Here is a 27,604-nt window from a genome sequence, read left to right as displayed (position 1 = left end):
CAATCAACTTGGGAAAATTATCAGCAGTAAAGGAGATATGGTCAAACAATGGGTCTTAATGCTTGAAAGCTGTATACAGTTCAAGTGCAGTTTCCAGACTGGGATTTGCTAGTGAGACTGAAAACTGGGCTATGTTTGCATGTGAGGGTTGCTAGATAACCCTGTGAGAAAAAGAGGCAGCAGAGTTTCTGAGTCTACTGCTGCTCAGTCATTAGGGACCTAGTTGCATCTTTTCATAGGACTGTTAGAGTCCTATTATAGGAGATGATGTCTCCTCCCTTGTGTAAACTGCTTCCAGAAGTATCTTTTTCTTTGTCTCTGAACTAATGTAATTTTAAGTCTTACAACTGCTGACCACAAGAAGCTTTTAAATACATAGCACGATGGGTCATTTGGGCTGGATACCTATTAAGTAGATTTAAGTATTATAACAGTTATTTGTTTGAAATGGCTACACACTACAGAAATTAGAAAATGCTGTTATTGGTTAACACTTAGGCATTGATAAAGTTAGAATTTTCAGTCACGTTTAAAGTATGTTGGCTCACTAACAAGTAAATCCTAATTGGGTCAGAATAGGAATTTGATATACAAATGTGAACGCATTTGTTAGATGGTGTCTGCACATGAAGCTGTGCAACTTGTTGCATTTTTGGCAGCCTTGTCTAGTAACTTAGTCCTCGTGGGAAAACGCAGCTAAAATTAATATGAAACATTCAAGAAGGGTGTAGTTAAAAATCTGGTTTAGCAGTTGATGAAATTGCCAAATAAACTGGTAAAAGTAAAAAGCAATACCTTTTCTACTAATTTTCAAATTTCAGTCTTCAGAGTTTATCTGGATGTAGTTTATCTGAGCTACTGAAGAGAGTTTTAGCAGTGTGAAAGGGGATTGTTGGTGCTGGTTGAACATAAACCTTGACATTTAGGTTAAAGCTGTTGTATGGGAAATTCTGGCTTTAGAAACTTACAGCAAGGAAGTGAAGTATCACAAAGTCAGCTTTACCTGAGAAAAAGACTCTAAAAGATTTTTGAAGCAAAACTGAAATTACTCTTTTTGTGTGCTTTTTTAATAGTTCACCTTTAAAAAGCAAGAAACATGCAAGAAGGTTTGTACAAGATCGTATGACCCAGGAAATAGTGCTGATAAAAGCAAACTGTCCTTTTTGAAGAAAGGAATGCAGCTGAATTATCAGCATCACTGGTAAGCTGAGATGTGTCTTGAGGTTGCGGGTTTTTTTCTGCTTTTTTACACTGTTATCTAAGTGGTTGCTTTCTTCCTTCTATGCGATAATTGTCCTCTACTGTGAGTCTTGTGGGTACTACTGAGAACTCTGCATTACATGAATGTTAAATGTCAATGTGAATTAAGGTGCATCCCTTTCTGAGGACGTGTTCTTTGATGATTTCTGTCTAGGATTATCGATAACATGCCTGTAACGTGGTGCTATGATGTGGAAGATGGACAAAAATACTGTAATCCAGGATTTCCAATAGGATGTTTTGTTACACCAGATGGTAGAGTTAAAGATGCTTGTGTTATAAATGTAAGTGGTGGAACTTTTTTGTTAGTATAGCAGATGTAATTTCATTTACAGTTTTATTTTTAAGCTTTCTCTTCCTGAGAAAGGACAGACACATCTTGTAAACATGGTTAATGTTCAGAACGTGGGCATTGACAAAGCTGAATGTTGCTTCTGTATGCAGTGTCTGACTGATACAGTTGTCCAAAAAAAATGCTCATACAGATCTTTTGACCAATATAGATAAAGCTATAAAATGACAGTATTGGTTAAAAAAGCCTTAGAAAATTGACTCTTTGTTCAGAAATTTCATGTGTATCTATCCTTGTTTATGTATCCTTGTCCTATTCATTCTTTATCAGTATTGTATTTGTGTGCAAGACCGTCTTTTATCAATATCAGATAGGAGCTTTCTAGTGAAGACCTAGAAATGAGCACCATGTTCTAGTTGCAAAAGTTATGTCTAGCACAGTTTACAAGTTAAATGTGTCAGGGTTTTCCCAGATGGCTGGAAGATAACAAACACAGCTGTGACAGGCAAAGAGTTACACTGACAACAGTTTGAAATGTGTCAGTCATCCTGGGAGTTCCATGGTGAACGAGTACAGTTACACATAATAGTGACAGAGTTTTCTCACTCCTGGGGTCGGGGACCACACTCCTTTTGGTGAGATAGCTGTCTGCTGTGACTCTGCTCTGCCACGTGCCTTGCTGCTTGTATGCAGTGCAGTCAGTTTATTTGTATTCAGCGGGTCTGATGCTTCTTGGAAGTGATGCATTTATCATGCTTTTTCAGTTTACTCTGCCTACAGACCCCTTCCAACTCAGTTACTCCTCAGGCTCCCTAGACTATTAAAAGTGGCCTGTGAATTGAATAACCTGTTCCAGTTAGGTGTTCAACTTCATTACTTTGTATGTGAGGTTGTTTTTACGTTAAATTGGCACTGGTGTATGCTGTGTTGGAAACTATCTGGTGCATAGGAAACGGTTGTAGCAAAGTCAGCAATTTGGATGAAAAGTTGTTTTTTTTACAGGGAGGCCTTCATACATAGGCATCAATGGTTGAATTTCGTAGCGAGTGTTTAGGGAGCTTGTGCTGTGCAAATTGTGTGTGCTGCCTGCGGTGTGGATGCTCTGCCAGCATAGCTGTCATACCCAGTGTCCAGTTTAGTCTGAACTCTAATTGTGATGAGAATATTTCATGGCACAGTGCTAGAGGGGTGATTGTTACATGGGCAAATAAGGATGTAGCACCATGGATACGACTAATCTCTGGGCTCAGTTGGGGGATGCTATCCTCTTTTAGTAGTGTACCCAAATACCTATTCCAACAGACATAAATATCTGTTTAAAAATGAAGGCAGGAAAGGGGTTGTTATCATTCACAACTACAGTTCATCCTTGCATAGATGTAGCTGGTGAGCTATATTATCACTTCAGCTGCTACTTTGGAAATGGAGGAAACAGGTACCTAAAGATGGGGTTACAGTATAACACAGACATGATTCTGGTCTTCTCCCAATGGGAATCTTGGTCATAGTGAAAGAAGAGGAATCCAGATAAATTTAATGCAAGACCCCTTCATATTTTACTGGGAGATGGCAAGGGATAGAAGTTGTATGGCAATTGGAAAATGGTTAATATACACAATAAATAAAGGATTTTTGTTTTCTTTTTTTTTTTTTTTACTTCAAAACTCAACTAGCAGTCTCATCCCGGTCCCCTAATTCAAATTAAAGTTAGTTTTTTAAACAATGACAATGTTGAGGATAAAAGAAAATCTAAGTCAACTTAATTGACTGTGATGTAATCTGAGCTTTATATAGTTCATCTTAGTTCCAAATTCTGAAAAGACAGCGATGACAAAGTGGAATAGCTACTGAAGGCATCAGGTAGTTTTTTGAAAAAATCTGGTTTGTAAGCTTCAGTTGCTGGAGTATCTCCCAACAACACTGTGGGGGGGTGGAGAAATGGTGAATCTGAATTATTTTTACTTTGAATAAATATATCTTTGAACTTGTTTTGGCAGATCTTTGTGGTAAATACAAAAATGGTGTCAAATACATTTAAATTTTACTAGTAACACAGCTGTGATACTTTATTTTGGTTTGTTTTAATATTTACATATTACAATATAATATATATATTTTATACAGGTATATTAAACATGTGAATGTTGAAGTTTTTCTCCTTCTTTTTTGCTCCTGCGTTGGACAATAGTCTCATTTTAAAGTTCTTGACTGCTTGCGCCCTCTCCTGTTGGAGAAGTTTCTCAATCTCTTCATGATATTTTGTAGTCGGAGTTTAACAAGAAGAACACTTTCTACCTCTTCAACCACGTTGACATAACAATCATGTACCATAGTGGGAAGGATGAAAACTGGCCTGGTGCAAGACTGGTGATGGCGAGACTGAGACCACAAAGGTAATTGTGCATTAAAGCAACAAGTTCTAGTACTATGGAGTCCTCTAACAGTAGCTGCAAACTTAGAAATGATACTTGGTGTCAGTAAGTTCTGAGGAATTGGCAATTCCAACTTCTGATAACGCTTTCGGTATACTGGTTCATGGCTGGAACAAAGAGCAGTTCCATGATTCTAAATGTCATTTAACTTTACTTTTAAAATGTTCCCTAAAGTCCTTTCTGATGGGCAAACTGCTTATGCAGACTCTTAGAAGCTGACACAAACAATAGAAGCTTTCTCATGTTTTTATTGATTTGCATCTGGGCGTGTATTACTTTCTTTTAAAAGACATGTTTTCAGATACACTGAGAAACATCCTATAACTGTGTGATATTTTCCCATGTCTTCTCTCATACTGTTGCTTCATTGCATCCCAAATGTACTTTGTATGAATGTACAGTCTTTCTGCAGTTTTACTTTTTTTCTGTGTTAGTTTGGATACTGAGTTGTAGGTGAAATACCAAGTTAATACTGGTATTCAGAAGAGCAGATGATGACGACAAACTTCCTAAGAAGACTATATTATTTTCTTAAACAGTAGCTTCTTAGTTTCTGTGTTGATCAGAGAGGAGTTGCAACAATTCAGAGGTCAGAAACAGACTGAAGTGATTACTTCAGGCTCTTGTCAGTGTTCATGCACAGCTCATACTTACCTATATTTGTAAACTGCAGTCCGTTTATAAAATTTCAAAGTAGGTGTTTTGTTTTTCCTTAGCTAAACTTTTCCCTCTTTTCTACAGAGATTAAATACATTCTTAAATTATGCTACTACAGTTTCTCAGGTCCTACAGATATGTATGGTACAATGTGACTCATGTATACTTCTTTTTTCTTTTGCAATGTTATAGTGTGGTTTTGGTGAATTATACTTTCTATGCAAGTTTATTCCTTCCACTTACATCTGCTCTGAGGTAGTTGGTAGAATCTTCTTGCTACCTTCTCCATTTTTGATTAACACTTTATCACTTGCATCCTGAATGGTTGAAAAATGAGAATTTGTCTTTTCACTAGTAACGCAGACCACAAGGGGGCACAGGTAGGTTGCATATAACATTAATTTTGTCATTCTCTGACCTGGTGTTTTGCTTGGTGCTTGTCTTCAACCTTGAAGCTCTACTGATGGGGAATATTTGCAGTAGGAGCACCCTAGGCCTTTCCATGGAAGTTTTTATTATCTTGTGGCTTGACTTAGTTGTTGACATATAATGATGCCTGTAAGATAGAATTGTTTATCTAAATTTAGTAAACACAACTTGCCCAAGAGAGTATGGGAAGAAAGCTATTTTCCAGTGTTAGAGGAGGTTCACAGGAGTGAATTCAAGCAAACCTTAAGGTTTCTTTGACTTTGTGCTTCTATAGCTGTAGCATTTCTAAGGTACTGCAGAGAAGGGTTTGTGTATTTGAATTTTATAATGTAGAATGTTGTTCTGAGTTGTTTTATATTTTTCAGAGTATACAAGGCTGATGAAAGGTGAAATTAGACCCTTTGTATAGGAATTGAAAGGTTCCCACAGTCATTTCATCATAGAATCACCATCATCATCATAGCATGGTTTTGGTCTGAAGGGACCTTAAAGCCCCCTCAGTTCCAACCCCCTGCCCCGGGCAGGGCCCCCTTCCCCCAGCCCAGGGGGCTCCCAGCCCCGTCCAACCTGGCCTTGAACCCTTCCAGGGAGGGGGCAGCCACAGCTGCTCTGGGCACCCTGGGCCAGCGCCTCACCCCCCGCACAGGGAACAATTTCTGCCTTATATCCAACCTAAATCTCCCCTCTTTCAGTTTAAAACCGTTACCCCTCATCCCATCCCCACCCCCTGATCCAGAGTCCCTCCCCCCCTCTCCTGCCCCCCCTTTAAGCCCTGGGAGGCCGCTCGAAGGGCTCCCCAGACCCTTCTCTTCTCCAGGCTGAACCCCCCCAACTCTCTCAGCCCGGCCCCCCAGGGGAGCTGCTCCAGCCCCCCCAGCATCTCCGTGGCCTCCTCTGGCCCCGCTCGAGCAGCTCCGGGTCCTTCTGCTGTTGGGGGCCCCCGAGCTGGCCCCAGCACTGCAGGGGGTTCTCCCCAGAGCGGAGCAGAGGGGGTTTTCTTTTGTCCCAGTGTGAAAAAAGTAATTGTAATTAAAAAAACAAAACAAAACACTCTCAAATGCACCAAAATAAAATAAACACCCTTCTCCTTATGAAACTTGAAGGAAAATGAGAACCTGTGGGAGATTGCTAAGAAATTCTCTGTGTTCCTTAATGATGAGCACACATTGAGGTTGAATCCTTCACCAATGTAGAAGGAAGGTATGATGGCAGAGGGGGTGTATTTTGTGTTAAAACCTTACTATTTTACAAGTGGCATGGTTTGAACCCAGTTGGTAGCCAAGCCCCACCCAGCCCCTTGCCCACCCTCCCCTGCTGGGTGGTGGGGGAGGGAGTTGGAGGGGTAAAGGAAGACATGCAGGTTGAGATAAAAACAGATTAATAGTGGTAAAAAAATAAAGCAATAACAAAGTATAAATGGGCAATGCATAATGCAATTGCTTACCACCTGCTGACTGATACCCAGGCTGTTCCCGGCCAGCGATCCCGAAACACTAAGATCCTGCAATTGCAATTCTGGAAGTGAGAGACCCCCCCCTTCCCGGTCACCCCTCCTCTATATACTGAGCATGATGTTCCATGATAGGGAATATTTCGTTGGCCAGTTTGGGTCTGGTGCTCCGGCCGTGCTCCCTCCCTGCTTCTTGTGCACTTGCACATGGGCAGGATACTGGGAGTTGGAGAGTCCTTGAAATCTCAGCAACTGAAACCATCAGTGTGTTATCAGCATTCTTCTCATACCAAATCCCATACTGAATCCAAAACGTAGCACTGTTCTAGCTATGAAGAAGAAACAACTCTATTCTAGCCCAAACCAGGACAACCAGGTAGATGTCTCCAGACTTCACAGCCTGGTTAACCAAACAATATTTTAGTTTTGGACTAGGACTTCATTCTGATTATGGCAGAAAAGTGGGTAGGTTGAAGTGACGTCTCATAACCTTTAAAGGTCTGTGGTTCTTATCTCCCACATGCTTAGCAAACAGTTTTATCTATAATGTTCTCCAATGTCTAGAAGTGTGAACAGATACTAACTGAATGTAGGACAGTGGTCCAGGATCCAAATCCCTGGGGTGCTTTCTGTGGAGTTTTTAGCTCTTACCATGTGTGCTCATGAGAACTAATGTTCAGTTCTGGTGTGGCTTTAAGGCTGTTACAGAAATCCTGAATAATGATACCTAATTAAAAGCATGATTTAATTTTTCTCATCTCCAGCGACAAACATAGGTATTAATAAAAATATATTTTAAGTTCTTCAACCTTCATTGGTAGAAGAACAGAAAAGCAGGTTCTCAGAGAAGTTGAGTAGCTGGTACAAAATGATATACACAGCTCTCCTTGTTTGTTGGTTGGTTGGTTGTTTTTTTTTTTTTTAATAAAAACTTATTTTAATTACTTCAGAAAAGAATTGGTGAAAATTCATCCTATAGAGCATATGCAATTTTATTTAACTTTTTTTTTTTTCCCCTTAGCTACAAACATACAGATGAGAACAACTTAAGTTGTGAAGGTCCACCTATGGAGATTCCTGGAGAATTCACCAATAAACTGAATTTGATCTACACTTACTCTGTGACATTTGAAGTAAGTATTGAATCTGTTACATAAATATGTAATTCCCCAAAAGAATGAAATCAAAACAATTGGGTAACTTGCTAATAGCCATGACTGCATTAAAGCAGTGTAAATACTGTAAGGTTGGTCTTGTGAAGCAGTTTTCCCAAAACCTGTTACTTTACCATTACTATAGTTTGTGATACTTGGAATGTATAAAGACTTTTTTTTTTTACCCTGTTTTATTACTAATAGAAAGGTAGTAGATTGAATAACTGCAAGAGTTGTCTTCCTTGAGGTGTGCTTTGTGTTTTCAGAGATCAGTCAGAGTACTGAAAGTCTCATGTTGAAGAAAAGTTTATATTATATTTGGAGGCACTTTTGTGTTAAATGTTGATTTTAGCATATTCCTGAAGCTGCTTTTTCTAGTGAAATTACAGGTTTTGTCTCATTTTGTATTGCTTGTATTCACTGCTTTTTTTTAAGTAGTTGGACATTTATCTTTTAGAGTTAATACTCTCCTGTTTACTAATACTCTAGTGCTTTATTCAGGCTGTTACAGCTTAGGCAGGAGGGAATCAGGCTTTCTTGCAACTGGGTCTTTACCCCAGCATGGAAAGTGAGCCTCCTGAGGGGATGAGACTAATTTGATTCAAGGTACTTCAAACCTTGGTACCTTGGTACCAGTCTGTCCCGAAAGCATGGCTGTTTCCCTGATGTAAGACACAATCTTGCAGGATTTGGCTTGAGACCACCAGCTTATTTTGCATAGGCAGTCAAGCAGCCGTCATATGATAACAGCTTTCATTCTACCAAATTGAATTTGATTTGAACCAGTGACCTTGAGGTGCAAGGCTCTATATCCTGTTACTTTTCCCTTGAGACACGCAATCCTCCTTAGACTCTCTAATTTTACTACATGAATGAGCCTCCTGTCTATTAACATTTGTGTTTAAATCTTGATGATAAATTGCACTTTAGAGCTGCAATGTGATCTTTGTCTGGTGGTTCACGCTATGTGTTACGCATTTGGGCTCCCTCCTCCCTTTTTCTCGGGCACGGAGCAGGTGAGGCTCAGCTGCCGCAGGTTCAGGCACTTCCAGGAGATGGCACTGGGCATGTCCCAATTGTTGGGCACTTCAAAACTGCTTGTTTTCTCCATTATCCATTAGCCTTGATTGGAAATAATACCTGATGTCTTTTACTTTTTCTTAGTAGTTTCAAAATAACTTAAAAGGGGAGTATTTATCAGTGAAGAGTATTTTTAAATAGGAGAACATCAGTTTCAGTAAGCCTGAATACATAAACGAGCGGACTACTCGCTGGGCTGATAAAGAGCAGCTCATGGCAGTTTCAGCCACCTTGTTGTGTTGGTGCAGTTCTTCACTGTTACATGTTCTTGATCCAGAACAGGAATTGGAACTTAAAAATTCTAGGCTGGAGACATAGTCTAAATTTTGAGAATTAACTGCACAAACTTACCACCTGGTGAATAAATGAAGTAGTTCAGCAGAACTTCATGCCAGTCAGGAGGTAGAATTTGTTGACAGGACAGCAGGCATATGTCCCATGAGACAAGCTGTAAAGGAGAAGGCTTGGGAGTTAGAAGGAATCATCACTTGTACAGCTCTCACATTAAATGTTTAGAGTAGGAGATAGAGGAGAATGGAAGCGTCTTTTGAAGACAAAAGTTTCTGAATGGTTTCTTCTTAAATCCTTCACAGGAATATCCAGAAATGAAGGTGTCTGTCGGGGGTCAGAGTGGAAAATAGTCTGTATCAGACAGTGTTATGGCAGGGAGTGAGAAAGCCTGTGCTCAATACATTAAAGATGACAAGAGAGAAAAATCCTAGGGGAAACTAGAAACATATTCATAGAGTATGTTTAACAGAGTTGAAGTTTCAAGATCAGTGTGCTATGCGGGAGTATATTGTAGTGATAGAATGATTGTTTTTCAGCGTGCATTTTGGAGCTGCAGGCAGCTATATACCAAATCATGGAAAGATAAGGCTTAGTGAAGCCTCAGTTGAAGGCAGAAGACGTGGATAGATTTCAATAAACAAGATGTTCTTTGAGAGGCTTAAGAGGTGAATTAATGGAAGAGGGGTCTGACATCCAGGGTTGATATTAATGCTGAATGAAAGGTTTGTGGAAGAGATTTGATGTGCTTATTCCTTCTCAGAGACTGTAATAAACTTGTACTTGTTTCTATTAATTGCTATTTAATTTCCTTATAGGAAAAGAATAATATTAAGTGGGCTTCTAGATGGGACTATATTTTGGAGTCCATGCCACATACAAACATCCAGTGGTTTAGGTAAGATTTGTGTTTTTTCAATGAATAACCTTACAGGGGAGCACAAAGTTTTCTTATTTGTGCTTTTAAGGATATATAACTTCTGCTGTGGTAGAACAAAGTCTTCTAGTTTTCAGGCAAGAAAACTCTCTTGTTTTTATATGTGAAGTAACTTTTATAAGTTTTCCATCTCTTGGGAGCAACTGTAGTATTGCATTTCAGCAAAGGAATGCACCGTTAGTGTCCAGAAGGAAAGCAGCTTACATTGTTTTGCTTTATCATCTCTGTTCTGTAGAATTCTTGAGACGTTGCTGCTCTGCAGTGTTCTTACTGTTATGTTACTGTCTGGCTTTCTGTAACCGCCAAATAAGAGGTACATATGTGTACTGTGTGTTTTGTGCTCAGCAGCTGCTTACAGTAAAAAGAGCTCTTTTTTTATGAGTGAAAGCTGCATATGAAAAGCTCTTACTTATTTCCCTCTGTACGATACAAATTATATCAAGTAAGCATATAATTTATGTTGATATGCTAATGTTTTGCCATATGAACTGTTTGGCTAATGGCTAATCCAATTAAGTATGTCACTACAAAATATTAAATGTCATGATGCAGATTTCACTGGTTGATAGATAGAAAATCTACTTGACTAAGTCTGCATTAAGAGCTGTAGCTGTTCCGCTAGGGAAATTACTTCTGAGCTGTATGAAGAGGAAGATGAAGAAAAACACTATGTAACTGTCTCGAGAATTAACAATATATCATAAATTACTGTTCTTCTCACTTCTACCTCCTAAGAAATCGTAAAGGTACACAACTTAAAGCAGTTCATCTTCTCTAGGTTGAGAAGCACTAAAAGGTCTGAATGGCTTAAGTAAAGCCTGAATATCTATGGCTGTTCCTCAGACTTGGAACTGTACATACGGTATGAATTGGAGTGCGTGTTCTGAAACCTGAATAAGTGGATTGAAACATTAACTTTTTCTTTATCTACAGTATAATGAATTCCCTCGTAATTGTTCTCTTCTTATCTGGCATGGTGGCTATGATCATTCTGAGAACTCTTCATAAAGACATTGCAAGATACAACCAGATTGACTCTTCTGTGAGTAAGATTTACAGCTTTTACATGAGCACGTTTTTCTAGCAATAGTAATGTCTGTCAATTAGTTTTGAATTCAATCTAAAGAGATACGTAACTGCCAAGAATTTGATGCATGCTAATATATCTGGGAGTTAAAAATAGCTTTATTGGTATTTCGTCTTTTCTAACAGCAGGAAGATGTGACAGTCTTACTTTTCTACTGTCGTTTGATGAACTTGCAATATGAGAGGACAGACTTCAGGTTTTAGAAGTATGTGAAGTGATTCATAGAAACTTTTTGGTAGTGAAGAAACTCATATTTGAAACATAAGTCTCTTTGTTCCAAGGTCTCAACCAAGGAGAGCCTCCTTTTTTAAATACATACTTTCACAGTATACCAACAAACACAAGACACAGTGCAGATATTGAAAAGTGTTCTGGTGTTGGTTCACCATCAAGATGTGGCCGTTGCTCCTGAGTCCTATGGTTGCAATGTGGAGTCAGTCTGGACGTGTAGCTGGTGGTATGACACTAACCTAACCAGCCAGTGTGTTATTTATGAAATCTCCATCCTTGGAGATATCCAGAAACCATCTGGACGTGGTTCTGGGTAACCTGCTTTAGGTGGCCCTGCTTGAGCCAGGAGGGTTGGACAAGAGGACTTTCAGAGGTCCCTTCCAGCATCAGCCATCGAGTGATTCTGTGACTTTGGCAACATGGGATTATATATAAGATTCCTTGTCAGTGCAGCCCTGTTTTAAGTCATGTTACGTCTCCTTGGCACAGGACCTGCACTTGCATCTGTTTCAGAGACATTTGTAGCACAGAAGCAAAGACTTTGCTACATGCTTTAGCATATTTTCTGTTTAAAAATGTGTTTTACAGTCTGAAAAACCAAACTTGTGAAGAAAATAGTTATTTTTATTGATAACTGTTGTTTTCCCCCTCTTCAGGAAATCAGGCTTAAAAACTAGTGCAGCCAGGTATTGTCCCCATTGTGATGAGCTGAATTAGGAAACTCAGCTGCTGTTATTTTTCCAATTCCAACATGGTATTTCTTTATAGTAGATTGTAGTATAGCTTGTCCAGAAAGCACGTGTGCTAGCACATAACTTCTGAAGTTTGGAAAGTTTGTGGTCTAAATTTAATGAAAAGTACGATGCTACGTTACTTCATAAAGCAATGTATTAAAAAAAAAAAACACCAACAACCAACCTATATCAGGGGACTATTGCAGAAAGAATCAAAAATTAAACCAACCGCTAATAATGGAGTGACATTAGTGTGAGGATCAGTAGTTGTCTTGCTAAGTGTTATGGGAGAGATTCTGATTTACAGAGACTAACACAAATTGATGTTGCCTTTTTTCTGTGGCTAGGAAGTGTGGCGGAATCACGTACTTTGTCTCCAATTAGGAGATTGTAATGTTGCAGTTCATGTGCAACACATCTTCTGATTTCTAGCTGTGTTAAAAATATTTGGGGTGTGTGTAAATTATTTTTTTTTGTTAGTTTGTTTAAATGCAATTCTCCTGGTGATCACTGTGTCAAAGTGAGGCTGGTTTGTATGACTTAATGTGGTGACTGAAGCTTATTGCCATCCACCTGAACCTGTTGTGAGTTCTTTTGATAAATGTACTCCTTAACATGGGAAAGGGGCAGGTCCTTACAGTGGCTTGCTGCCTTGGTGGAAGAGAATATAACTTATTGTTAGTTAGAGACACGACCAGTTGACTGTGAGGGAAAAGCTGAGTAAAAATTGCTCTTTCTCATGTGTAAAAACAAGCCAAAGGTGAGAAATAATGCCCAATACTACAAAGGTTTGAATTTTCACTGTTGTTGCTGTGTATCTGGTTAAAGATATACTTTAAAATGCACAAAAATGTTTCATATTGGAACTAAAACATCTGAAAATACTTTTATTCTTCTTTGTGGTTTTGATATTTAATATCTTTTGTTAATGCAAATCCAGACAGTAATTAAAGTGGAAGAATTTTTCCACATGCTTTAACTGGTGTTTTTTCTGAAGCTCCTATTGGATCTCTCAATTAAATTATGTTCAATATCTTACACCATGTTGTCTTTATTAGTTGTTCATTCTTAATGTGATCGAGCAAGACTTGCAGAAGCTTGATTAGTTTTTATGGATAACAGCAGGGATAGGTGTGACTTTCAAAAAAACCACACGTTTTTATTTCTTGCCAGTTGTAAGAGAATTAAAGATCTGTTACAGTTCAAGGAGCTGATTTAAAAAAGGTGTGAAATAATTGTGCAAAAGAGGACTTGGGCTGAGGAAGCTGCAATGAAACAAACTAGTATCTCACACTTAGGGAATGCTGGTGATTCTACTTGAAAAGAGATCAATGCACAAGCCAGTAATTGTGGTATTAGTATCTGCGTTTAACGTTCTGTTAATACCAACTGGCTTTTAGAGTCATGTAGATTTAGTGAGACATACCTTAATGAAGTGTTTAGAAATAATTAGATTACTTTTAGGGTCTTATGACTAAGAAAAGATTCCTGAACTAAATTGAAGAGAATTCTTGTCAATATCTTTTCCACAGTGAGAGGTAAAACTCTTGTTCTCTTTTTTTAAATCTCTGATCATGACTATTTGAGTGTAGGGGACTTAAATCTTTGTTAGAATATTTTGAGAACTAGGCTGAATTAATGGATAATGTGAGTATTACTGCATTTTATTCACTTTTTAAGTTTGGTGTAATTTTTAGCATCTCGGACAAGACTCAAAACTGTCTTTTTAGATTTTCCTCAAATTTTTTTGTAACTATAAAGTGCAGCTTCTACTTAGATTAGTTGTACAGTTCTTATCCTCATATTTGAATGGTAAAGGTTAGCAACATAAAATGCTGCTGAATTTTTTAAACAAAGGTGTGGGAAATACTGACTCATAGCTAATTGGCCTGTAATGGAAGAGTTTTATTAAAAATTGAGCTTTGAGACAAACACTCTGGCCTATAGGCCCATACAATATAAATCGGGGGTCTCAATCTGCCAATCTTGGTTTCTCTTTCTTCTTAAACCAAGGTAGTTACCATGTAGCCATACATTTTAAAGTTTGTATTAGAAACAGAGGGTGTCTTTTGAGTGCATTTGCCAGATTAGGTGTTGATAAGAAATCTAATACCATCCATTCCAAATTTGTACAACGCTTCCCTTGTTCTGGCAGGAACTGAAGCACTAAGCATTTATTTCTGCTTAGTGTTCACCATTTGGAAAACAGATAAAGATTTCCTTCAGATGCTAACCTGTTAAGTTCTTTCATTCCTTGCTTACAACTACTTGGGAGAAGTCTGTCTTCTGTCTTACCTCAACAGCTTTCCCATCATCATTGTTATGAGTTAAAGTTCAGACCAGTAGGAAAGTGTGGTGTTCATGCTGCTTTCACCAAACAAATCTTTCTTTACGGATGTGTTGAAATTATACCTAGATACCTTGTATCATTTTCTTTGCAGGCACAGTTTTGTTTTTATCAAAGTGTTATCTTGTGTTTAATAATTTTCAATTTTTGTATTATTATATCACATTTCTGAGAGTAATTTCTAGCCAACAAATGCAAGCAGAGGTATCAGTATGGGGAAGGCAAAGATAATCTTCCAGAAAGAAATAAAAAAAATGACATAATCTCTTGCAAGTTAAGATGCTCTATGTCATTTGCCAATGAGGTCTGTATTCTTTCTACCCTGTGTTTTTTGTGTGCTGTAATTCTAGTGGTAAGCAGTCCGTTGAACTAAACTCAATACTCCTATGTTGAATGAAACCTGTAGCTTTTAACTTTGTGAGTAAGTGAGTGGTCTTCTTGAGGGGTTGGTTATTTGTGGTTGTGTGTGTTTGGGTTTTTTTCGTGAGGGGAGGTGTTTGTTTTGATTGACTTTATTGAAAAGTTTTATTCTTCAGCAGTGGTTCCCTAGAGCCACTGGACTGAGGATCACCATCCATCCGTTCACCTCTGGCAGTGAGACAAAGAGTATTTGCCCTTAGTGATTCTAGGGAGCAGACTTTCTTCTGGAGTACTGGGACCACTTCATTCTTTTCCAGTATTGTCATTGAGACCGATGTGCTTTGTAATGGAAGCAAAAAAAGATAAATGCTTGAACTAGATTGGGGTGCTATCATCCAAGTTAAATTAAATGGAATGCTTTGTTTTCGCTTTAAATTTAGAATGATGTTATATGGTTTGGCTAACTCCATTTTGTTGTTTCTCGCTTTAAGAGATGAAGATTTTCTTGATAAATCCTCCCTTTTTATTTCACTGAACCATTAGAGGGTTGTAAAATCAATGAGTGATGAATCACATGCAATTAGTCTGTCTTTGGATCTAAACTGGAAGTTAATCAAACTTTAAATATGTATTTTGCATCTTGTTTGTATTAATTCACTACTGCATTATGTATCTTTGCTAAAGACGTTGATTTTATACAGGAAGATGCCCAGGAGGAATTTGGCTGGAAGCTGGTTCATGGAGATGTGTTTAGACCCCCAAGGAAGGGAATGTTGCTGTCTGTCTTTTGGGCCAAGGAACACAAATTTTCATTATGACATTTATTACTCTATGTAAGTAACTTTATTAAGGTGATGTGTTTGTGGTGTAATAGTGTAAGAAAGATGCAGTATTATGAAACAAGAGATAGAAGCCTTCTTTTGGAAATTAAGTCCTTCCTTTAGTGAAATAAAATATTAATGCTGTTTCATAACAATAATCTAGATGGCTTCAGTAACACTGTTGTAAGTGGTGTCATTCAAAACATTGTGGCATCTGGGTTAATTCAGATTCTTCACGATTGCAGAAATGAAGTTTCCTTGTTACAAGTTTCTTTTTAAAAAACAAAACCAGTTTGTCATGATGTAAATTATCCAAGGATCCAGTAATGCAAGTTCAAAGACATGTAATCAAAGCTTTAATGTTCTTGGAACACTTTGTTTAATATGTTTGACACAACAGCCTGCAGCCATGCAGAGAAAGAAGAGCAAGAATGCCTGCCAATAATAATACCGACACAACATTGAGATAATATGAGAGCCTACCAGAAATAGATACATGTACATGTGATGTTGTAACTTGTCACAAGTTGATATTTTGTTATCTATAAAGTATATGACCTTTTATTACTGTACAGTAAAATTTGGAAGTATGCTGATATTTATTACAAAAGAAGAATTTTTCAAATTCTGCTCTCCAGATTTTTTTCAGATGTTTTAGTCTTTCATAGAGGAGCTGCTTTTTTTTTTTTTTTTCTATTCATTACGTGATGCTATGAGATTAATAGAATTTTCTTGGTGGGCTTGTCTTTTGATGTTGATCACAAGTCTTTGGAGCTTACTTAACTGCAATATTTTCCTGTTCAACCAGTGTAGTATAGAAAGAAATTGTCAGGGGGGGAATCCTTTTTCTATTTAAAACCCAAACTTCCCAGTAGAGATAACTAACAAACTCCTTTTCTGAGAATATCTCTGGGCTGGCATCTACAGTTAGTTCAGACACAGGCAAACTTCTTTTAATAGAGAGGCTTATTTTCAAGACAGTCCATTTTTGGGTAGAGTGTTTTCCATCATGGTGGCTGAGAGCCTCTTGTGAAATTTCAAGCAAGTGACTCCACACCTCTAAGATCTTCAATCTCCACACTAATTTCTACACTAAAAAAGAAAAACAAACCAACCAAACAGGCAAAAAAAAACCCCACCCCAAAACAACAAACCCAAATCCAAAAATGCCCAAAACTATTTCTACCAACAAAAACCCCCTTAGCTCTGTCAAAGTTTTTGCCCTCTCCAGGCCTACTGCTCTCAGATGTCCTTTATGCCACACATTAACCTTACCTTGTTAATTAGCACACCTAAATTATTGACCATGGATGTTTACAGAAGGACTGTAGGATTTTGGAAGCGGACGTTTTCAAGTTGAAAATTGGTTCAGGTTCACTGTTCATCTCTGTGTGACATTTTATTTTTCAGTCTCTTGGTTATGGAAACTTTCTGTTTAAAAAATGAGGTGGAAATAATACTTTATTGTGAATGAAACAATGACATTAGGGTTATGGTCATGTGATGGGGATAGATGAGAGGTTATGCACATAATCCTAATCTAAATATCTGGTAGTGAAAGGGATAGACTGTACAGGGGAATTTTGACATGTGTCCACAAATCACTAAATCTTCTTGTCTCTCTAGTCCTCGCTTGCCTAGGTTTTCTTTCTCCTGCCAACCGTGGTGCTTTGATGACCTGTGCAGTTGTATTGTGGGTCTTATTGGGAACTCCAGCTGGTTACGTGTCCGCTAGGATGTACAAGAGTAAGTATGCGTTTGTTTAATGTGACACAGCAGGTGAAATTCAGAATTGCTCAGCTTTAACATAAACCTCAGGCTGGAGCTGGTGTCTCAGACAACAAATCTGCTTTTTGCTGCCGTACTACAAAACAGCTGGAAAAAGTTCTGAACTTGAAATTGTTTTTACTTTTTCTTCAGCATTTAGAGGCGAGAAGTGGAAGACAAATGTTTTGCTTACAGCTCTGCTTTGCCCTGGGTTAGTATTGTTTCCCTTCATTCTTTCCTTTATTCTTAAATATAACTGAGTCTGAGGTGGGAAGGAAGGCAGGAAAAAGTAAATTATGATGCTTGTTTGCGTGATGATTTTCTTCATTGTTCTCCAAGTGGCTGTTTCTCTTGTATTGTTGCCTATCTGTGAATATAAAGAAAAGTGAATTCTGGGGAGCTGGAGCCTAGTACTCTAGAAGACAGCTTCTTAGCATCTTGTTTTGTAATCAGCTGTGGGGGTAGGAGGAGGACTCTTTGCAAGGTCTTGGCCTTTGAGAATCAGAACATTAAACATAGTGGTGAGGTAGCTCCAATTTGGTACCACAGCACTCGGTATGTTCTAGGTAGTCCTCTCAACTGCTAATAGGTATGGTCACTTTGTTAGGAAGTACATGGTTTTGTGGTAACTTTGGAGTGTCTGTAGTGCTCTGTAAACAGGGAGATACAACCCTTTAGGCAGAACCTCTATTACCTTAGTTATAGTATCAGTGTTTTCTTGTAACCATGTTACTGAAAAGATCATGGAATATATAATTTAGATTTATTTTTTTAACTAAATAACTATATGCTGCTATGCTTTCTGGTGAGAATGATGCAGAGATTCTCTTAAATGGGTTATAATCTTTTATATAAGTGTAGGTGGTGTCTGGTTTCAGATATAATGTGTATCATACTATGACCAGTAATGTCATGCTTGGGAAGGGTGATAGCTCCTACCTTTTGTTTTCTCATACCTCTCAAGACCTGCTGTGAGAATTAAGTCAGTGAAGAAAGTATTTCTTGGTTGCAGCTTTGGGTACGTGAAACTACCCCTTGACAAAGGTCCTCGTTAAAAGTTGAGGAAAAGATTATAAACAGTTTCTTAAGATATCCCCCCAAAAGCCCAGAGTGAATAAAACATGACTTGGTTTTGGGTATAGTAGAATTTCATCAAATGAAATGTAATGCATTTGATAACAACTGAGTGTAGTACTTATATGAGGAAATTTATTTCTAACCAAAATGTGCTTCAGTCTCCCTGCTGTCATTTAGATATTATCTTGAGAAGGAAGAAAATATTTATCAGTGGAAGAAATATTGTGCTGATCATTTAAACTCCCAAATAAATTAAGTTTCACAGAGGAAGTAAAATGATTTGGGATGGTAGAATATGAACAGATGTCTTGATTATGCTATGCTAGTTCAGTAAATTTGCATAATATCATAAACAGCCTAAGGCCATTATAGTCTCGATAGACTGATGTGAGTTCATATTTGCAGTAATTTTTTCTAACTTTGGAGGGGGTAAGTGCCGTCTGTGTTACAAGCTTGGGCAGATGATAAAGATTAGCAAGACTTCTAAAATGGATTTGATTTTTATTTTTCGTTCAACAAATGCTTACACCAGGGGTTGGTTGGGGGAGCTTATTTAACAAGGCTATTCCCCCAAACAGTTTTGGCAAGTGTAAGGCCTCTCCTAGTAAAAAAGGCGCCTGCCTACTGCTCTAATCCTCCTTCCTTCCCTTTTAAAGGAAATACAGTGGAGGATGCATGTTCACTTCAGGGCAGTTTAAAATTCTGCCTCGGGAACGCTTTTTTTAACAAAACCCAGGCAATGGTGCACTTTGAAGGGGCCCTTCCTAAGATGAATTTTCTGTGATACATCTCTGAGTCCATGAATAATGGAAATTCAAGCAGGCTTTTATGTGGTGTTTCCTTGCAGTACATTTTGCTTTGCTTTCAGAATGGGATGGGTTTGAAACCTTCATCGTATGTTTTGGAGTTGTTTTCTAATGTTTTTCCAGGATGTTTAGAAAATGAGACAGGTGCACTTAACTGGGGAGGGAGGAACAGGTCTGGAGAGATGTCATGAGTGATGCAGTCTTTAATTCTCAAAAGTTGTGGGCTACTTAACTGTGTAACTGCATGAGGTATTAATACAAAGATTCTTCTTGTAGGGAAGAGCCCTCTGTAATCCACCCTCCTGCTAGCATGTTGCTGTGACACTTGCTGCAGGAGGGGATATGTTTGTTGTGAGAGTGATGTGGCTTCCCAGCTGTGAGGTTTTGCTATCACTGTGTTGTTTCAGAGAGAATTTACTGGTTAGAAAGGACCTAAATAAAGGAATTAAATAACTAGCAATAGTAGGAAAGGTGATTCAGATAGGAGGGTTTATTATTTATTTTTTCTTTTATCGTTCTTTGTATAGATTTCACACTTGAATCTTTCTGTTACTTTTTGGCTTTACGTGCAGAGTCTTTATTTTAAATATTTAAAATATCTTAGATACTTGCATTATAGGCATTGAGTGTTTCAACCATTTTTACACTAACTGCACTATTGCTGAAAGTAGGACTGTAGAGAATGAAAGATTGTGAGAAGGTACATTTTTCTGATGTGAACTTAACTGGTTTATGTTTTTTAATATTAACTGATACTTATTATTTACTGCATATTTTAATATGTTTTCTGATCTTTTTTCAGGATTGTCTTTGCTGATTTCTTCATTATGAATCTCATTCTGTGGGTGAAAGGATCCTCGGCTGCCATCCCTTTTGGCACTTTGGTTGCTATCCTAGCTATGTGGTTTGGAATTTCAGTCCCGCTAACCTTTGTTGGTGCATATTTTGGCTTCAAAGAGAAGGTAGAGCTCTTTGAATATAGTTTTGAAATATACCGGTCTTCTTCAGTTGAGCCATTGAATCCCCAAGCATACAAGATCTGGTTGAATTGAAATATCTGTGGCCCTACAGTTGCGAATGATGTTTCACTTTATACTCGGTTTCAAAATCAATTCAAAATGCTTGTAATGTCACACTGAACTTTTTTTCTGTCCATTCATTACAATCCAATTTTAGTAGTGCCCTTAGGGGTCTTGCTTGCCTTTTGCACTTCAGTAATACCTCAGCAGTTTAATTTTTGTAGTAGTACTTCAGAAGTACTTCACTAGTTTGAGGTAATGCCAGACAGCTAAGAAAATGGGGCTTTTATTAAGGACTGAACAGTTTTCTTTCCTTTTGTTCCAGCTTGCTTACTGGCCAGTAGTTGGGATATCTAAAGTGTACATGTTTTTCCTTATGATGAATATCAAGTTTGTAGGTTTCTTGGTTTAGTAACTTGTGATGGGTTATGGATGGAAATAAAGTTATGTTTATCAAATGTTTAAATACCTAATATTAGTGAAAAGCAATCTTATTTATGATTTAACAGTTTATCTTCTTTTCTTTTGAAGCCTATTGAACATCCAGTTCGTACAAACCAGATCCCTCGCCAAATTCCAGAACAGTCCTTTTTCACAAAGCCATTGCCTGGTATCATAATGGGTGGTATCTTGCCCTTTGGCTGTATTTTTATTCAACTCTTTTTCATTCTGAATAGCATTTGGTGAGTATCACTTTTTTTGTTTTTGTTATGCTGCTTTGATAATAAACACGCAGTTGAATTTGAACCTCCCAAACCAATGAATATGAGGAATAAACCAATTCTTAAAATTTTAGATCTTCTTGCAGACTTTTGTGCAATTTCCAGAATCTGCGTATTTATTCCTGTGCTTAGAAATGATAAAGCTAATTGTTCTTTTTGACAACTGCAAAGTATGACATTGAAGTCCCATTTCCTTGTCTTCTTGCTTGCTCTGAACAGCACAAACATGGTTTCATGCTGTTGTGTTTAGGTGGAGCCTAATCTGTTGTGTAACTATCTTATGATTTATGAAACTAATATGATCTAGCAGTTTCAGCTGTTAAATCAGAATCAGGTGAAGAAGTTGGGATTCCATGTTCTGCAAAACAAAGACTCCACGCCCTATGAAACATCCACACCACTCCTAAATCTTGTCAAAACCCTGTTCAGCAGGTGCACGGAAAATTTAAACCGGTGCAATCTTTCATAGCTTTCACAATATAAATAGGAAATGTTTAATATGTTGTTGTTCAATGGAAAATATTAACCTGAATGTGCTAAGTTTTTAAGATGTTCTCCGTTTATGATAATATTTATTACGGAACAGTTTTCTAAATCAGTTCTTAAATGCAAATATATTAGATAGGTTAGCCTTTCACAGTAGTCCTCAGCAGAAGTAGAAAGTCTGTAATATAGCTATGCTGGAAAATGCAATCAGCTGACAAACAGGTACACTCTGGGCTTTTGTAGTTAAAATTACTGAATTCCCAAATTATTCATTATTTATCCTACAGAAGGGAAGCATGGAGGGAACGGGCAACTTCCACTCCCTCTGTCAAATCTTACACTGCATTAATTGTCGCCATGGCTCAGTAAAGTTCATTTGGTTACTTCTCTTATCTGGAAGATACCAGATTAAAAGTAAAGAAGTGTATTACCCTTGAATTTATTTGAGTGTTTTGTTGTTTAGCTGTTGTATGGGAGTCAGACTCAGTCAGGGGATAGACTGGAAGTGGAGGAGTATCTGGTTGAATGTAGTGAGGAGATGCAGGGACACTTGGAAAATTTAGGTGCAGTAGTAGGGAGGAAGTGGGTATTGTAACAGGGGAAGGGTACACGTGGTGCAAGTGTTAGGGAGGCTAAAGGAGACCTGAAGTGATAGACGTATCTGGAAACTGCCTGTAACTGTTCTCTGTGAAAGCTGATTGAAGCTTATTTCAAGGGAAGTATAACTGAGGACTTTGAGCATTGCTCTGTGAGGCAGTGACTTAATTTACAGAGTACATTCAGATAGAGAGAAGAAACTTTCTATGAATCAGCCAATAGTGATACGCACAAAGTTACGCCAGTGGTGTGGATATTTTTTAAAATTTTTTCTTTTTATTTACTAGCTTATCATCTAGCTAGGTAACACTGTAAATTAACTCAGACAACTTCAACCAAAAATTAAACTCCTGCTTTTATTTATTTTTTTGTTTTAGGTCTCATCAGATGTACTACATGTTTGGTTTCCTGTTCCTAGTTTTTATAATTCTTCTAATTACATGCTCTGAGGCTACAGTTTTGCTGTGCTACTTCCATCTGTGTGCAGAGGTAAAAGTACAGTTTTGATGTAGATACCACTTGTATCTGGAAAATTTTCGAAAAGGAGTTGAGGTATTCACATGTACTGTAATGTGATGGACACTGTGAATGGATTGTATGCTCAGCCCTTGGCTTGCCCAGTTTAGCCATTCTTCTGAAATGTGCCTTTTGCTTTAAAACCCACCATTTGCAGCAGATAAGCAAAAATGAAGAGCCTTAATCTTAGAATAATTCCATGTTCATAGTGGAAACAATACAGTTAACTTTAAGAAAGAAAAAAGTAGCTACGTGCTATGTTGGAATTTTTTTTTTTTGAGATGAATTTTGAAGGATTGAATGTATTTCATAAGAAAATGTTATTTTTTAACCAGGTTATATTCTATTTTCTACATGATGTCTCTTACTGAATGGTTTATTGTTTCTTTCAGGATTATCATTGGTGGTGGCGATCATTCTTGACAAGCAGCTTTACAGCAGTTTATCTCTTTATCTATGCAGTTCATTACTTCTTCTCTAAACTCCAGATAACAGGAACTGCTAGCACTATTTTATACTTCGGTTACACAATGATCATGGTCTTGATTTTTTTCCTTTTCACAGGTAAGTACATAGTTCAAACTAAAATGAATGCAGGGGGTTCCGTTTTTGAAATGAGAAACATTAGGTGAAATCTAGACTATCTGAAACATTAAATACAATTTATGACACTTTAGGCAGTGTTACTTTTATGGGTTGTGACACCATACGTCACATGATGATATTCTTTAAGGGATTTTTCCCTAACTTGAAATCGTACGTATTTATAGTATAATTAATTTTCCTTTATTGCATATTATATTAACAGTGAGTTCAAACCGTTATATTTTCAAAGTGCTGTTCTTGTTCACTTCGATATCAGGGTGTTTGAATTTGGCTTTCCTAATCGGTTCTAGAAGCTTTATAGTTACTTCACTCTGCATATGGAAGATAAAAGATGTTTTCTGCTTTTGCTGTTTGCAAGTGAGGCAGGCTGTGCTGGGGAAAGAGCAAATGTTGACAATAGAGAGCTGTAGTGCTGTTAGAGGTGGTCTTACCTGCTTATTAAGGACCACTTGTTAATGGTAGGGATGTGCCTTAACTGGAGGAACATACTTGAAATGTGGCTCTCCATTTTTAATTGTCCACCTTTTCTGATGTTACTCATGCAGACTAAATGTCTTCTACAGAATTACTGTAATGTTCATAATAACTTGGCTCAAACTATAATTTCAAGGTTGATTTGATGTGAAATCTGTGCCAGATTTAGCATGTGTTAGATGAAATTAGAAGCTCTTTGAAGGGTACTGCCCTTAAAAATAGCCAAGAGCATTTTGTGTTGGTGTTCATCATACTGCTGCTGTTTGTGTATGTGGTTTTAACATGTGAAGTCAGATCTTTTACATATCCCTGTGTTTAGCATCATAAAGTAGTATGATGGTAGAACTAGACAAAATGCTAATTCATGTATAACGAGTTGTTCATAAAACCAACCTTTACATTCATTCCTAAGATTTGTAGTAGAGGATCTCTCTGTGGATGGTGTGATGGATTGAATTGTTACTACTTAGCATCTTCTGCCTGCTTATTGAAACCTCCTGTAATTACTTTGTGTTGGCTTTATGAAATACTTAACTCCCTTGATGCAGTTAGAGAGGCTAAAATAAGTAATGAAAGTACGTCTTAGCATCAGGCTTCATGTTTGTCAGTTCAGCAGTGAGAAGGGCCTCTTTCATCTTTATTGTCTCTAATACTGGTTGATATGAGGCAAAAAAAAGCACTGTTTGTAATAAAACACTGAGGAAAACTACTGTGTATGTTTGAACAAAGCAGTTACTCTGTAGCGAATATTTAATAACATTAACTGGCACTTATTGCTGGATTTTTTTATTGTTTGTTATTTAGACCTTTGTCTCTTCAAAAGAAAGACAAAAAAAAAGTTTTAAAAAGATGTAGGGAGGGCAAAAAAAGCAGGATTTAATTCTTCTAATTTTTAATATTAGAAGACAAACATAGAAGTTGGCATATATGCAGTTAAACCCCTGCTTAAATTGTAATGAAACAGACAAAGTCCACATGTCCTCTATAATATCTATCTATCTATGTATATATTTAAAAACCCCAAACTATGGTCTAAAATGTTTTAATTGCTTTTAAACCAAAGCAATATGTTAAATATGTGTTTGGGGTTTTGCACAGGTCAGTTGCTATTCTGCCAATTTCAATTTCACTTACAAGATGCAAATTGGTAGAATTAAAAATATCCCTTTCATATATAAAATGATAATTGAAATTGTCATGGCAGCTGCTGAAATTATATTAAAAGCTTCAGATGTGCTGATCCTGGAGTTTGTGATGTGGAGGCCAGTGGGGTCCTAAAAGTACAATAACAAATTGAGCTGCTGGTACTTTTGCAGTGGTTTTTTTTTTTTTTTTTTTGGTTTGGTTGGTTGGTTTCTTTGGTTTTTTACATTTGATAGAATAGCTAGTCAGTAGAAATGGGTGTAATAGGTATATGGAGTGTGTAATAAATCCTTGCTAATGTAAAGTGCTGTGATAAATGTCTTTCCCATGTTTAGTTTGGTGATTGATCTTTATGCCCTGAAATGTAACCTATTCTGGATAGATGGCTCAAGCAGAAGACATGCAACTTTGTTTTGTAAAATATTCCTTAATATCACTTTCTCTGGAAAATAAGTGTTCAGTCCTTCACAAGTTTATGGAGGTAAAGGAGTTTGCTAATGTAACTTTACACACTGCATTAATAGCGTTCTTCCAGTGTGTATATGTTCTCAAAATGGGACCTTGATCTGTTCCACTTAGGTTAGCACGAGGTATTTTAGTTTTCTCTATTCTTGCCTATTAGGTCTCAGCAACTGTGACAGGAATACAAAGGGCAGTGTTAATACCTCCTACGTGGCAGTGTGTTGTGTTACTGTGGATGTTACAAAAGAGATCATAATGAATATAAGTAAATAGAAACTGAATGCTTGTATGGCAACAACAACAATAATATAAGCTGAATGGTGAAATCTAACAATTAACGTGTACACCCAAATGACAGTTTTACTTTAATGTACAAACTGTGTCTAATCTTTCAAGAAATAAGTGTGATTGAATGGGGATAGCTACGTGATTACATGCATTTTATGCCAGAAGGCGAAAAACAGCTGAACATAGTCAAAGCATGTTGCTTTACAATGACCTCTATTTTTGAACATCATTTTCACTTGTGAGTTAATGCCATTTTCAAAATTGAGTTTTGATCTTCTGGGTAGATTGTCTTTAGAATCCAAGATTCTGAAGCACCCACCACTGAGCAGTGATTGAAACCAGTATGACACAGAGAGCTTTTAAGGTACATAAGAAGTATCAGCCAAGTGCAGAGTGCTTTTCTATTTGCTTTCTTACAATCTGTTCATGCCTTGAATTCTTTTTTCTTCATTAAACAATAAAGCTAGAAGAAGAATAGAGCAGAACAGTCTGCTTAAGGTATTTTCGCATATTCTGTACAATAGTCCTTGCTTTTAATTTTGAATTTAAACAAGTTTACTAATGACTTTCCCATACCCAGTTAGATGCTAGCTTTCTGTATATAAGATCTTCTCTCTGTAAGAAAACTGTTGCTGAGTGGTAGTATATATATTGCAGAAGAGAGTATTCAACAGTATATAGACTGGAGGACAAAAAGATCAAAAAACAACTGAGGTGTCAGTGTCTCCCTAGTAAGTATAAAGGGATGTATTGGAAATATTTTGCTTTTTGGCTAGCGAAATTACTTGAGACATCTTTACAACTGGGTTCCTGAATTTTAAATAGCTCCTGCAAAAATTATTTTTCAGCTGTACCTCCCTAGGGTGATCAGTGATGTACAGTGGGCTGCAGTGGAGGACTTGGTATCAGGCTTGGTATCTTTGTGCTGTGCCATTTGACAGAGATGTGCATATTAAAGCTGTAAAAATCTTACAACAGAAAGGAGTTTAGACCAATCAGAATATAATTTTAGAGGTGTCAACTGTTTCAACTGGTGGGGTTTTTTTTGTTTATTTGGGGGGGGGAGGGTTGTGGTGTTGGTTGGTTGGTTTGAGTTGGTTGGTTGGTTTTGGTTTGGTGTTTTGTTTGTTTGGGTGTGGTTTTTTGTTTTGTTTTGTTTTTTTTTTTTTTAAGTACTTACTGTTAGAACTTTTTTAATGGCTTTAAAAAAAATACCTTTGGGTATCTATTTTCTGTCATGTTGTGTTCATTGATGTTTGACAGTGAAGCAGTACGCTGTAGAGGTATGCTCCTTGTTGATAGTGCTTCAAAACTCTGGTTTCAGTTTGAATGTGTTTTGAAAGAGACAAATATAAGCAAGGTCCTAAGGTGGTCTTATCTAAAACTTACCTAAATAGTCCTACTATTCTAACGAGAGGCACATGTTAAGTAAGGGATGATTTTGGAGCAAGGTGTACTTAGAAAAATGCTGAAGACTGAAGAGCTGAGTGTTTTTTGGGCAAATACATTTCAAGCCATGCTACTTGAGATGGCAAGGTTGTATTTTAACAAATAATGGCAATTTTACTGGGTAGAGCTACAGCTGTAGGAAAGTGATCATGCACTTACCTGTATTTAAAATTGGCCTTAGTCAAAGTAGTTAAAAGGTGAATCTGTGAATCTGTTATACCAGTCAGCACTGGCCTAAAGATCCAGTCTGTTGATGCTTTTCTGTATAAAGTGCTAAAATTTGGAACAAGCGGCAACCTTGTGAAATGGGCTAAAAAGTGGAAAACATACTCTAGCTAGAATACTCAAACAAGCCGAACTAGTTCAGAGTTATTTTTCTTCCTTAATCATCATTCATTTGCAGATCCTTTTCTGATTGGGATATTTACTCCTGTATAGAAAATTGGAACCTTTTTGACTGAATCACCTTTTGTGGACCTCTTAGTGGTTCATGGAATCACAAGCACCCCCAGGTCTGAGGTGGAAAAAACATTGAATTTCAGTGAAACCAGGCACTGTACTCTGCTTATGTTCTTCAAAAAAAAAAAAGTTAAGCTTTTTGCTGCAGTACCATAAGCAAACCTGTAGATAAAG

At 37.4% G+C, this 27,604-nt stretch overlaps 1 protein-coding gene across 1 annotated transcript in view; it reads left to right on the top strand.

The window, feature by feature from the left end:
* The window catches only part of LOC104364471 (transmembrane 9 superfamily member 2), a 34,127-nt gene that overhangs the window by 2,883 nt on the left and 3,640 nt on the right, over window positions 1-27,604 (top strand). Inside the window, 14 exon segments of the mRNA XM_042807312.1 lie at window positions 1,074-1,201; window positions 1,415-1,544; window positions 3,818-3,945; window positions 7,542-7,653; window positions 9,861-9,940; window positions 10,913-11,021; window positions 15,440-15,524; window positions 15,527-15,571; window positions 17,186-17,305; window positions 17,480-17,537; window positions 20,012-20,171; window positions 20,760-20,911; window positions 22,411-22,522; window positions 22,942-23,113. Of these exon segments, the coding sequence (XP_042663246.1) occupies window positions 1,074-1,201; window positions 1,415-1,544; window positions 3,818-3,945; window positions 7,542-7,653; window positions 9,861-9,940; window positions 10,913-11,021; window positions 15,440-15,524; window positions 15,527-15,571; window positions 17,186-17,305; window positions 17,480-17,537; window positions 20,012-20,171; window positions 20,760-20,911; window positions 22,411-22,522; window positions 22,942-23,113 (1,591 nt within the window).

This window comes from Tyto alba, unplaced genomic scaffold (assembly GCF_018691265.1).
Source record: "Tyto alba isolate M040663 unplaced genomic scaffold, T.alba_DEE_v4.0 Super-Scaffold_5, whole genome shotgun sequence".
Classification (NCBI taxonomy): domain Eukaryota; kingdom Metazoa; phylum Chordata; class Aves; order Strigiformes; family Tytonidae; genus Tyto; species Tyto alba.
The sequence above is the reverse complement of the archived record's forward strand: the minus strand, read 5'-3'. Positions and strand labels throughout refer to the sequence as shown.